Source organism: Phocoena phocoena, chromosome 13, assembly GCF_963924675.1.
Source record: "Phocoena phocoena chromosome 13, mPhoPho1.1, whole genome shotgun sequence".
Lineage (NCBI taxonomy): Eukaryota > Metazoa > Chordata > Mammalia > Artiodactyla > Phocoenidae > Phocoena > Phocoena phocoena.
In genome coordinates this window covers 52,750,100-52,764,675 of record NC_089231.1, presented here as the reverse complement: position 1 = coordinate 52,764,675, position 14,576 = coordinate 52,750,100, and the positions used below count along the sequence as shown (strand labels likewise).

Here is a 14,576-nt window from a genome sequence, read left to right as displayed (position 1 = left end):
GTGGTGTTGTTTTCCTCCTGGCAACTCACCCGAGAGCCATAGCAACAAAACTAGAAATTTCTTTCCTCCTAGAAACCCACACACATTTTAACAAAAATTGGTGGTGGGTAGTGTGTTTGGGAGGGAAACAGGAGGGAAAAAATGCAGCCACTTCCCAAAGAAAGTCTTTTAATCACATATATTTTGATTCCCAATTTACTTCTTATCCTCACATTCAGATTCCTTTGATTCCACAAAAAAGGTGACCATGTGTATGCTAAAATTTCTTATAGTAATTACTCCCATGTTATTTTTCACCATACACCTATTTATCAAATCCATTTTCTGGTTGTCATTCAGTTTTTGTTTTTTTTTTGCGGTACACGGGCTTCTTCTCACTGTTGTGGCCTCTCCCATTGTGGAGCACAGGCTCTGGATGTGCAGGCTCAGCGGCCATGGCTCACGGGCCCAGCCACTCCGCAGCATGTGGGACCTTCCCAGACTGGGGCACGAACCTGTGTCCCCTGCATTGGCAGGCGGACTCTCAACCACTGCGCCACCAGGGAAGCCCTATTCAGTTTTTTAAAGATTATAAAATTTGCCAAAATTTCCAGGTTTTCCCTATAGAGAACCAGAGCAACCAGCAGCTATAAGGAACATCTGTTGCTTTTGCCTCTTGCGTTTTTGCATAAGAGCAGCCTGATTTTCCCTTTGCAAACCAACCCTTCCTCCTCCTCTCTCAATGTACAAGGTTTGTGTGGGTCTGACCTCACATGTAACCAATCAGAACACTGCTTCCCTTGAAGCCAAGCAGGACCCTGCAAGGGCTTCCTGGGGACAGGTCCCCCACTTACGTCCCCCACCTCGTTTGTTAAAAAGCTTTAGCCTCCTAGGTCTTCCACGAGTTCCAAAGAGCAAATTTAATCAGAGAAGTGAGAAAATGCAGAAACATAGGAAAACAGCCACGCAAGACAAAATAATAATAATTTAGTTATAAAACAAAGTCAAGGACCTTTAGTTCCTCCTCAAGGGCTCTAGACAATATCCTGAGCCATATCCTTGATCTGTTTTGCAGATACTAAAACCCTCGCCAGGTGGAGGAAGTTAACTGCATGACGACCCCAGGCCAATTAGAACCAGAAGGTTGATGGAGATTCCCCAAACATCACCCTGTTACCTCACCATCAACCCATCAGAGAATTGTGCACAAGCCAATCACATACCCTGAGACTCTCTCCCTCACTTTGTCTTTAAAGTCCCTTTCCTGAAAGCCAACAGAAGTTCGGGGCTTTTGAGCATGACCTGCCTGTTCTCCTTGCTTGGCTCTGCAATAACTGTTGTACTTGCCTTCATTACAACCCCGTGTCAGTAGATGGGCTTTGCTGTGTATGGGGCAAGGGGACCCAAGTTTGGTTTGGTAATACCCTCTGCCCGCAGGAATAGGCTCAAGGATAGACATATAATGCAAGCAGTGAGATTTCCCCAGATCCTAGGAATGATTAGGCTTTTGGCTGAGATTGCTACACGTCTAGAATGTAAGCCCGGTGCTTCAGTGACTTGACACTATGTGAGGAGGCCCACCCAGAGGAAACAGCTGGAGATACAAGGATCCTGACAACATCATTCGAGCCCCTGGCTCAGAGCCAACTTTTCTCCTAAACTTTATAATTGCACGAGTCAATAAATTTCCTCTTCTTTAGTCAGTTTGAGTTGGGTTTTCCATTTGCAACCAAAAGATTCTGTATACAAAAAAAAAAAAAAAAAAAAAAAAAAGATTCTGTATACAAAAGCATATGTTGTAAAGTGATATCCAAACATGAGTTCCATCTTTGCATTTTTTCCTACACGTTTGTTTTCTGTAATCATGTTTGTGTATTGAATAACATGTACTCTATTAAAAAGCATATCATTTTAATAACTCAGGTTTGAAAATGAAACTATATGTGGTAGAAGCAGCATTCAATTATGAGCTGGGAGACATGGGTTCTATCCTGTTTTGTGTCTAATTGCAATTTAGGACATGGACATGTTACAATTTCCTCCCTGAGTACTGATACAATAAGTAGCTTGAGTTGGCCTATCTCTAAAATCACTTCCAACTTTAAAATTCTGTCACTCTAAGAAATGTAGCTTGGAGGGGGAAAATGGAAAAGATTACATTAAATTGGCAGAAACAGATAAAAATCATACCACTTTTCTTTCAGTAAAATGGGGTATTGAGGTGCTCATGTGTAAAAACCTTGATTTGTTGGTCAAAGAAAAAGGAAATAATTGTGGTAGGGAACATTATTGTTCCCCCAATTTCCTGTCCTTCCCAATCATATGATTATGTATCCTCCTCTCCTTGATGGCAGGTTTGGCCTATGACTTACTTTGGCCATGAGATCTTAATGAGTGACATGTGTTGCATCTAGGCCAAAGCATTAAGATTTAGCTCATGGGTCACCATGTTCTCTTTTCCTTTGCCATGATGGTCAGTGATGTTCCTGAGAGAGGCTGCTATGGAGTCCCAGAGTGAATAGGATGTGGAACAAAGCTGCAGCTGACCCATGGTGGACAGGTCATGTTAGGGAGAAATAAACCTTTGTTTTTGTAAGCCCCTAGATTTGGGGGATTGTTTGATAATCTAGCCTCTCTTGATAATGCTGTAATGGTGGCTAAGCAAATTTTTTTTGGGCAACCTCCATACTGTCTTCTATAGTGGCTGTACTAATTTACATTGGCACAGTGTACAAAAGTTCCCTTTTCTCCACATCTTTGCCAACACTGATCTTTTTTTGTTTTGTTATTTTTTTTTTGATGCAAGGGATAAATAATGCTTTTTTAAAGTTGAATGAAAGGTTCTTTAAATTCTATAGTGCTTTACAATTTTCAAAAGTTTCATACACACAGTCAAAATGGCCATCATCAAAAAGTCTACAAACAATAAATGCTGGAGAGGGTGTGGAGAAAAGGGAACCCTCCCACACTGTTGGTGGGAACGTAAATTGGTACAGCCACTATGGAGAACAGTATGGAGGTTCCTTAAAAACTATTAAAAATAGAGCTACCATATGATCCAGCAATCCCACTCCTGGGCATATATCTGGAGAAAATCATAATTCGAAAAGATACAATGAACCCAATGTTCATTGCAGTACTATATACAATAGCCAAGACACAGAAGCAACCTAAATGTCCATCGACAGATAAATGGATAAAGAAATGGTATATATATACAATGAAATATTACTCGGCCATAAAAAAGAATGAAATAATGCTATTTGCAGCAACATGAATGGACCTGGAAATTATCATACAAAGTGAAGCCAGACAGAGAAAGACAAATATCCTATGTATCACTCATACATGGAATCTAATTTTTAAAAAATAATACAAATGAACTTATTTACAAAAATTTACAAAACAGACGTACAGATTTTGGAAACAAACTTATGGTTACTAAAGGGGAAACGTAGTGGGGAGAGATAAATAAGAAGCTTCAGATTAACATATACACACACTACTATATATAAAATAGATAACCAACAAGGACCTACTGTAAAACACAGGGAACTCTACTCAATTTTCTGTAATAACTTATATGGGTAAAGAATGAATATACGTATATGTGTAACTGAGTCACTCTGCTGTACACCCGAAGCTAACACAACATTGTAAATCAACTATACTCCAATTAAAAAAAAAAAGTTTCACACAGCTGATTTTGTATAATCCCATAACCCTTTATTTCCCCTTACTCCTATATTGCTCTTCCCCCCTTCCTTCTCCCCACTGGTAACCACTAGTTTGTTCTCTGTATCTGTGAGTCTGCTTCTGTTTTATTTACTAGTTTATTGTATTTTTTAGATTCCACAAATCTTTTGGGTTTTTTTTTTGATATGGCCATTCAAACAGGTATGACGTGATATCTCACTGTAATTTTAATTTCCCTGAGGATTAGTGATGTTGAGTATCTCTTCATACACCTGTTGGCCATTTGTATATTGTCTTTGGAGAAATGTCTATTCAGGTCCTTTGCCCAACTTTAAATCAGGTTATCTGTTTTTGGTTTTTGCTATTGAGTTGTAGGATTTCCTTACAGTTTTTGAACATTAACCCTTTATCAGATATATGGTTTGCGAATATTTTCTTTAATTCCACAGCTTGCCTTTCACTATTTTGTTTCCTTTCCTGTGCCGAAGTTTTAGTTTGATGTAATTCCATTTGCCTGTTTTTGATTTTGTTGCCTGTGCTTTTGGTGTTATATCCAAGAAATCATTGCCAAGGCCAATGTCAAGAAGCTTTTACCCTATGTTGTCATCTAGGAGTCTGAGTTTTAGTTCTTACACTTAAGACTTTAATCCGAGTTGATTTTTGTGTAAGTTGAGGGTCCATTTTCATTCTTTTGTATGTGGGTATCCAGTTTTCCCGACACCATTTACTGACATGACAATCCTTTCCCCACTGTGTAAATGTTAAAGTCAAAACAATGAAACTTCAAGAAGCTAACGCTGAATTATCTTCACAACCCAGGGAATAGGAGAGAGTTCTTAAATAGAATACAAAAAGCACTAACTATAAAGGAGATCAATAAATTTGACTTCGCTAAAATTAAGACTTTTGCTCATTAAACGATACCATACAGTAATAAAGTGTAGTAGCGCAATATATTATGTCCTTCACAACTAACTAATTTTTAAAGACATTGTCTTTATTCATCCTACTAGCTGCTAGTAGCTGTGTTTTCTTTCTGAGCAGAAAGAACTGTAGAAGTGCTGGAATACCAAAAATAAAAATTAAAAAGCTCAAACCAGCAACCCAGTAAGAATCAACAAACTAATTTATGTAAATACCAAATTTAGTTATTACAAAACTTCTAGTGATATGAAAAAAACACATACTTTATCAATTAGAGTTTGATTGCCATGTTTAAATTATTTCACTTATTGATATTTCTTTAAACGAAGGATGGAGAGATTATCTTAAGCTGAAACCCCAAATAATGACAAGTGACCCATCGTTGTTTTGAGCTTGTGAATCATGACAACGGCTGTTTTCTTTCTAGCCCATAATCCCTGACCTCAACCCAAGCTCTCAGGAGTGGTGGGTGGGCAGGCTTGAGGCTGAATCTCATTCTACACTCTGTGTCTTCCTGTAATCAAGAGGATAGAAAGCTAAAAGCTCCATTTCCCAGACTTTCTTAGAGCTAGAATTCTGAATGCGATGTATTTTGGTTGAGCAGATGCACCTATAGAAGGCAGAGGAGAGATGGAGGGTATGCTAATGCCAGCAGATAGGGAGGCTCATGAAAAGGATTTTTCTGAGGTATTACTGACAGAGACCCCAGTGTTTAGAAACAAAGTTCCTAAATGGTAAGAGAATGAAACACAGCATCTAACGTGGTGTGGACACCTTAGATGACACTATCCTGATGCTTGCCACGTTGGTATACTTTGGGATTGAGTGGTTTCCTGAACTTAGAATAGAAGCAGCTCTGTTGGGGACATCCCTGGTGGTCCAGTGGTTAAGACTTCGCCTTCCAATGCAGGTGGTATGGGTTCGATCCCTGGTCAGGGAGCTAAGATCCCATATATCTCACTGCCAAAACACCAAAACATAAAACAGAAGCAATATTGTAACAAACTCAATAAAGATTTTAAAAATAGTCCACATGAAAAAAAAAAAAGCAGCAGCAGCTCTCTTGGTTGACCTGGTTTTGCAATGTGGCATTTGAAGTCATTCCTTAAAGTTGTCAGTTCTCAACAATTTTATGCTCAAGTTAATATTTTGTTAAAAAAAAAAGTACTCTCTTGCTCAAACAGAATTAACTCTGTTCTCTGAACTTTACTGGACCTTAATATATTAGACCTTAATATATTAGGGTAATGGTGATGGTTCTGAGGCAGTAGTAAAGACACTGTCCAGAACTGTGAAGGGTCTGAGGTTTCACCCTACTTGCAAGCTACAAGTTAGCCTGCCACAATTTCATGGATCCTGGGTCAGAGCCAAATGACTTTATACTTACAGCACAGCAAGCAGCATGAGCTTCACGTTCTCATCAGTTCCCCTTGCCCTCCGAGTCCCACAGGGGCAATGCAAAGTGGTCCAGGTGGGCGCTGAGCATGCAGTGAGTTTGCATCACAGCTGAGGAGCCCAAAGTTTAGGGTACCTGAATCTTTTATAATGAACTCAAGCAAATCTGCCCAATTTTTGCCCTGGAGAGAGCCACTATCTTTATTATACAACAGCAAACAAACCTGCCTTCCTCTCTATGGAAACACAATGTCTTCCACGGCTGTTCACTATACAAATCTCCTTGGCAAAGACAGTGTAGAAAAAACAAAGGCTGTCAGAGCTTCTGCTCCCAAGATGAGAGAAACATAAGAGACCCATGGAGAATTTCCAAAAGACATTAGCCAACTTTTCATTTCAACTGTAGCACTCCTATTTTAGAGCCCAAACCAGGTTTTATCTTTTAAAAATTCACTTTAGTCATGAAATTTAACAAACATTTGTATGCAGCCAGGGACTAATTTACAGCATGGCTTCCATTCATCTCAGTCATGAGAAAATACCATAGCAGTCATTATTAAAGGTATCCATCCATAAATTACTTTTATTTCTCATTAAATGAGCACAGAGTCATTAGCATATTAATAACAGATATGTTTATTATTACATATCCATCAGTGCGGCTTTTAATACCACTTGAAACATGCATATCATCCTAGAGACGAATCAGTTTTCCAGTGCTTCTTATTTGATAGACATTACTGCAAAGCCATTATAAATTACTGAGGAGGTATTTGGTTAAAAAAATAAACAATAAATCATACTGCCCATATGAATCAACCCTTGCTATTGAACAAGAGTTTAACAGTATTTATCTGGTAATTCCTATGTTAACTGGAAAACATCACAGATGTATTGCCATAATTTTCTTTTATATTGGTGCAACCTTCTACATATTTTGCAGAGTTTTATGAAGTCATTCATTATTTTAGCAGGTAGTTTGATGCAAAGATTGTACTCAATTTATGAAAGTCCACCAAACCTCTAAATATTTTAAATTAAGCCAATTATCAATGAAAAACCCCCAACACACATAATTTTCTGAAAATATGTTTTTTGAAATTTTTATAGTCATGGCAGTAAAATAATTCTCTCAAATTAAGGCACTAAAAGGGCAATGCAACTCCCATCAAAAGTGTTCTAAGAATAATTTACATTTCAAACAGTGCATACATTTCTTATATGTTTGTTAACTTAATGTCTTTATCACTTAAAACCACAAAGAAACATATTATATAATTACAGAAATGATGTACCCCACAAAATGCTTTTAAACTTGGTTCTTTTGTACAGTTAGTTCCTAATGTCTCTAGTAGTAAAATAACTCAATATGGCTTGGCAAAAATGCATAGATTAAATGTAATTTTTTTTGCCTTCTCCCATTCCCCAATCTACAAACTTGCTGAAACACATACAGTATTTTGTAAAGCATAATGTAAGATATTTATTTTCCATCAAGTCCACCACAGGCAATCAACAGTAAGGCTTTTAAATTCTACAGTGAGGGCACTGAAGTCAAGTGATGTCACTGCTTTCTTAAAATAGTTTTGTATAGTCTTGCAAGAGCATAAAAACTGAAGTTATTTAAAAAAAATTTCAGTTGTCTCATTTTGAGATATTTTCTTTACTCCTTCCATGAGCTGATCTTGATAGTGATGGCCATTCCACTTGAAAGTGAAAGTCTCTTCCTCTCACTCGTATGAGGAAAACTGTGTTCTATCATGATTGACAGGCATTTTCTTAGAAATTCAAAAAGGCAGCACCTTTTTAAAAAAATATATCTAGCTAAGCTTTCCCTCAATTGTACTTGCATTACATAGTAATAATTAATCTAATCTACCTGTAGGCAAACCCGCAATAAAAAACAAAAACAAAACAAAACAAAAAAACAATCCTCAGTGTGCTTTTGTGCCAAAGCAAGGACAGAATAACAGCAATTTTAACCCTGAAGCCTGTGATATTTGTGTCAAAGGAACAGCCTTCTGCTCTGCGTGGTAAAAGATGCCTGGTTTATCAGGTAGCATCCCACACAATTCCACAAGGCACTAGGTCACATGGTTAACTGTTGAGGGAAAAAAATAAAAATTTTAAGAAATGTACTCAGTTTAAAAATTCAGAAAACAAAAATTGGAAGGAAAGGTACATATACATTATGTATAATAGTTAACTAATACACAAAATTTGGAAAACAGGAAAAACACACTATTGTCTCCTTTTTGCTTCTACTTTGTTTCAAACACTTTTTTCCCCCCACAAAGCTATAAAAAATTTTAAGTATTTTAGATTCAGCTTTTATCCTATATAGGAGAGGGACAATACAAGATTCTACAGAAAGAAGTCCAGAGTGAGGTGATAATGCACTGGAATAGTATGGTAGCTGAGGAATACAGAAGGAGGAATGGATATGAGTCATTTCAAAGAATTAGACTTGGTTATTGATAATATGGAATGAAGAAATGGGATAAATTAAATATGGCTTTAAGCCTGCTTGGAAGACTTGGGTGACATCAGCAGAGAGGCAAATCAGTGTTAGGTCTCAGCTTCTAGATTCAAATGTCCCTCTTAATATAAGGATTACACTCTAGGGAAAGTTGGTATTTGGTATAGGAGAAAAAACATAGGCTTCAGAAATGGATAAAAGTGGGGTCCAACCTGACTATGCTACTAGTTGGCTGTGTGATCTTGTGCAAGTTGCTTAATTTCTCTGAGCCCCATTTTTTCATGTGTTAAATGAGAACTTAATGAGTTATCATAACCGCTCCTCAGGAAAGGGTTTATGTCCTGTAATTGCTTGTTTTACCATATAAATATTTTTGAAAAAATTCCATCAAAACGAGTTAAACTACCCTCTCCCAAAAAGAAGAAAAAAAGGATACTTAACTGGGAAGTTTATTTGTTAACACTGATAATACCAAATAATTTTGATTTAAAAAAAATCTGCCAACATAAAAAATAAAATGAGCAAAGTTTTACATGAAACTATTTACATTAAAAAGGGGTAAACAACAGTCGTTTAAAACATTAAGGGCTAAATATGTACCATAACCAATGACAATAAAACCTGACATTGAACTAAATAAATATGACATTTATAAACATTATTAGCTTCTAACAAGAATCAGTTAAACTAATTTGTAAAGTCATTTCAAGTCATATATAAATGCCCAGATACAAACGATGCCCTTTATGGGGAAAAGAACAATCAGACTCTGGATTTTAATAGATATTATCCAATCACATACTCACAGTTAAAAAGGTTAACATTTCAATCCTTACCTAGTTTTTCCAGATGTATTTTTGACCACTTTCCGGAAAGACTGATTTGCAGTGGATCTTGTAGAAAGTGTCCGAGGCGATGCACGAACAAAACCAGATGGTGGATTCTTAGGAATCTTCTTTACTAAATGAGTTACCCATTTTTTTTGTTCATCCTGAGAACATGCTAGTAGCAGCATATCTCTTGCTGATGTTACATCATAACTTACTATTTTAAGAAAAAAGAGCACAATTAAGGTCACATAATACCTAAAAGAGCCTTATCAAATATTCTTACAATTTAAAAAGATTTACTATGCTTAATTAAGCTTGGACAATATCTTGTCTTCTTAATTCAATTAAGTCGGAAAATTTAAAGAGAAAATATTAGTCATAAATTAGTAAGAAAAATAAAGTAAAATCAGAAATATGCATGTGGCTCCACCAGTGCCAAAATATTACGTCTTATTATCTCTTTTCAACTTGGTATAGGAAATGCCACATCTGAAGAAGTTATTTCATTGAGATTTAAGTCTCTAATTTGTTACATGTTATAAAATAATTTTCATGCCTTACCTTTACATGGAGAAATTAAGTCCTCTTTCTTATCTAAGTGATCTCTGTGGCACTTAACGTGGCACCTTCGACATTCCAGGGCAGGGGGTGGCTTAAAAACATGCCAGAGAGGTTTGGCACAGGCCTCACAGTTGGCGGGAAAGTGGTAGAGGGTAGGAATGAACTCATGACCTTTGTGGTTTTGAAAATTAGTTTTCTCAGCTTGTTGTACTGGTTCCATCTCTACGTCTTTTCTACATTCACCTTCATTTGCGTATAGTATCTACATTTAGGAATAAATGTAAACAGAAGATTTAAAAAAGGTCTTAATCTATACATACAAGTTTCAAATGTATAAAAGTATTGGTGTATTGACATTTACTTCACAAATACACTTAGTACTTAGGTAAAGGATCTTCTAAAATTATATTTTCAGATTTTTACCTGGAATATTTTAGGAATTTCTTCAGTTTCAGCTCTGTACACATCTCCTTGGGTTACAGGACGAACATGAAACAATTTACTAAAATGAAAAGAAATATGATGTAGGCCATTATAAAAACTCATTTATAGCAAAAGACAGATATTTCGTTGAAGAGAACACAGAGATGGCAAGTAAGCATAGGAAAAGATTAATCACTAGAGAAATGCAAATTAAAATCACAGTAAGCATCACTATACTCCTATCAGAATTTTTAAAATAAAAATAGTAATAACACCAAATGCTGGTGATGAAGAGAAACTAGATCACTCATACAACTGTGGTAGAAATGTAAAACTGCAGAGTCACTCTGGAAAAGAGTATGGCAATTTCTTACAAATCTATATATATGAAAACCTGTACATGAATGTTCACAGCAGCTTTATTTTTAATAGGCCAAAATTGGAAAAAACTTAAATGAATGGTTAAACAAACTGTGATATAGTCATATGATGGAACACTACTCAACCACAAAAAGAAAAAGACTACCTCTTGGATGGACTTCAACGGAATTACACTGAGTGAAAGAAGCATATCGAACGTTACATACTATTTGATTCCATTTACATAACATCCTTGAAGTGACAAAATTATACAGATGGAGAACAGATTAGTGGTTGCCAAAGATTAGAGAGGAGTACAGAAAGGGTGCTTCCTATGGCTATAAAAGGGCAATGAAGGATCCCTGTGATGAAACTATTCTATATTTTAACTTGGTGGTGGTCATATGAATCTATACATGTGGTAAAGGCATGCAGGCTGGAAAGGCAGAAGTAAAACTATTATTATTTGAAGATAACATTACTGTATACGTAGAAAAGCCCTGCGGAATCCATACACAAAATCTCTAAAACTAATAAGTGAATAGCAAGATGAATATTCAAGGTTGATATACATAAATAAAGAGTGTTGAAATAACCAGATATCCACATGAACAAAACAAAACAATCCCCGCCCCCCCCGGAAAAAAATTAACCTCAACCACTACTACTTTTTTTTTTCTTCTTTTTTGGCCACACTGTGAGGCACGCGAGATCTTAGTTCCCCAACAAGGGATCAAACCCGTGCACCCTGCAGTGGAAGTGCAGAGTCTTAACCACTGAACCGCCAGAAGACCCTCAACCACTACTTCTTACCAAACATAAAAAGAAACGAGATCAATCAGAACTTAAAAATAAAACCTAGGGCTTCCCTGGTGGCACAGTGGTTGAGAGTCCGCCTGCCGATGCAGAGGACACGGGGTCGTGCCCAGGACCAGGAGGATCCCACGTGCTGCGGAGAGGTTGGGCCTGTGAGCCATGGCCGCTGAGCCTGCGCATCCAGAGCCTGTGCTCCTCAACGGGAGAGGCCACAACAGTGAGAGGCCCGCGTGCCGCAAAAAAAAATAATAATAAAACCTAGAAGAAAACATAAAATACCTTCACAATCTTTGGGCAGGCAAAAATGTCTTGGACAGATTGCACAAAAGGCAATAATCCTTTTCAAACCAGTGATACGTTGGTTTCCATTAAAAGACACCATAAAGAAAATGAACTGGCAAACCACAGACTGGGAAATATTTGCACTACACATTTCTGACATAAAATTTGAAGCCAGAATATATACAGAACTTCTGTAAACCAACCTTAAAAAGATAAGCAGCCCAATTAAAAAATGAGCAAAAGATTTGGAGACACTTAAGAGATACAAATGGCCAATAAATGCATGGAAAGATTCTTGCCATCATTAGCCATAAGGAAAATATAAACTACAACAAAATAGCATTTCACATCCATTAGAACAGCTAAAAGTCAGACTGACAACACCAAATGTTGGTGAAGACGTGAAGCAACTGAAACTCAAATGAAGCTGTTGAGTATAAACAGTATAACCTTTTTTGAGAACTGTTTGGTAGATTTATTTACACAGATTTACTATATGACCCAGGATTCCACTCCTAGGTATTTTACCCATGAGAAATGAAAACTTAAGTCCACAAAAAAGAATGTTCAAAGCAGTCTTACTTAAAATAGCTCTCTAAGAAGCAACCCAAATGCCCATTAACAAAAGAATGGATAAACAAACTGAGATATATTCATTCAATGGAATATTACTCAGCAATAAACAGAACAATCAATACACACAGCAAAACACTATGACGAGTGAGGGAAGCCAGGCACGAAAGAGTACATACTATAAAATTCGATTAGTATGAAGTTCTAGAATAGGCAAAACTAAATCTCAGTGATAGAATTCAGATAATCTTTTTTTTCCCCTTGAGGAGGCACAAGCGAGCTTTTTAGGGTGATAGAAATGTTCTTTATTTCGTACTGGGTTTGATTATGTGGGTGCTTACAACCGTCAAAAGTCACTGGACTGAACACTTAAGATGTATATGTATTTTATTGTATGAAAATTACATCTCAATAAAAAGGTAAAACAACAATAACAACAAACTCTCATCAACATAAAAAGTATTTAAGTTAGTTGAAAGATGTCTTTCTTATTAATGTTTATGTATTTTTCCAGTTAAGCCGATTATTTAAATTTTCACAACTAATGTCTTTTTTTAAAATTGAGAAATAAAATATCAGTACTCTCTGGTACTTGCTCAATTTTTTTAACATTTTAACTATAATCAGCTCCACAATGTTTAATTACAAAGGAATGGCAAAACTTCATTTTAAGTTTATATTTCTCTGTCGCACCCACCACACTTCACTCTGAATTTGTATGTTATTGCATATATTTTACCTTTCCTGCTACTAGCCTGTAAGCTCCTCAAATATGAAACTGTCTTACTCATTTTACACAACCTACAACACCTATGATAATACAGGCAGCAGTGCCTAAGAAATGGTTTTAGAATGAATACAAGGAAAAAAACCTAAGCTTATTACAGACCTCTTTGACCTATTATTAAAAAAAGAAAAGATACATTTTATTTCCTTCTTAACAATGACCACATAATCATATACTTTGAGATGTTCTGTGAACATAAAACCAATAAACACTTGAAATTTAAAAAAATTGTCTTTAGAATACATTGATCAGGTATGCAAAATTTCCCCTCTCATATTTTGATAAAGTAAGATTTAATATAGTTATTATTTAAATTTGTTAAGAAAAAAGTCAATAATGTTTAAATAACAAAATATAAACTAAATGGTAAGTCTAAAAATAATTGATTATCGTAGGTTAACACTCAACAGTCTTAAAATTCAATAAAAGGCAACTTACTCAATGTCCAATACCATAGATGGATTGGATTGTTCCTTATCTTGTTCATCATTATAAAACAAAATTTTTTTGCTGCTTACCACAACATACTGAAATGAGAAAAAAGGGGGAAGAGATAAGAGCAGTATTAACTTGGTTTACAGTGATAAGCACAATACTTGCCATTTATGTCTAGATCATATTGTAGTAATCTAAAAACAATGCCAATAATAGGACAGTTAATACAAGTTGTATGCTTTAAAAGTAAAATATATAACAAAATATCAATTAGAAAAACTGAGGCATATTGTACCTGTTTCTTCCAGCCGTATCTTTTGATATTTCCTCTATTTGGTATTGAAAGCCAACCTTCAATTCTTGATTCTAGAAGAAAAATTAAAAAAATAGTATTCAGCCTTAAATTGTCACAAAAGGAAAAGCTATTACAAGTTGTCTGACAGCATGCAGCAACAGGCATTCGAACACAGCTAAATGAATAAGTGCTATAATTTGCTCTTTCATGCTTCAATCACACAAATCAACTTTAATGGCCATACAAATACTGCAGAAAAAAATTCCAAGCCACTTTCCGCATAAAATTAACATTCAGTACTCAATTATAAAAGTATGAAGTAACAACAGTACCCTTAATAGCCAGGCAAGACTGGAATGGATTGCAGCTTAAATGGGATATGATACAGAAGACTTTAAATATCATTTAACATTCATATAAAAGTATTTAGCAAAAAAAAAATGCAGCAAGTGGAACAAATCAGAGCCATGATTTACACAAGAAAGAGCAAGCAAAAGTACACAAGTGTCCTATTACTCACAGAAGGTAAGAATAGAAGATAAATAAATAAGGAATGCAGGCAGAATCAACTAGATATAAAGAATAAGAGACAAGTATTTTATTTGTTTTCTCAGTACAATGTTCTGACAAACTTTTTGGTAAAACACCCCAAACAATTTCATTAAAAGTGTCCAAATTTGGTTGGGAAGGGGTCCCTAATTCTAGTGGTAAATCCAATTACAATTCTTAGCAAACTAAAAG

At 35.9% G+C, this 14,576-nt stretch overlaps 1 protein-coding gene across 1 annotated transcript in view; it reads right to left on the bottom strand.

Annotated features, from left to right (window-relative positions):
- Positions 1-6,640: 6,640 nt before the first annotated feature.
- The window catches only part of ROCK1 (Rho associated coiled-coil containing protein kinase 1), a 146,066-nt gene continuing 138,130 nt past the window's right edge, over positions 6,641-14,576 (bottom strand). The window contains exons 28-33 of the mRNA XM_065890480.1: positions 13,836-13,906; positions 13,544-13,632; positions 10,288-10,366; positions 9,865-10,126; positions 9,310-9,517; positions 6,641-8,095 (exon numbers count right to left, since the gene is read on the bottom strand). Of these exons, the coding sequence (XP_065746552.1) occupies positions 8,092-8,095; positions 9,310-9,517; positions 9,865-10,126; positions 10,288-10,366; positions 13,544-13,632; positions 13,836-13,906 (713 nt within the window). The 3' untranslated portion in view covers positions 6,641-8,091. The remainder of the gene's footprint in view (positions 8,096-9,309; positions 9,518-9,864; positions 10,127-10,287; positions 10,367-13,543; positions 13,633-13,835; positions 13,907-14,576) is intronic.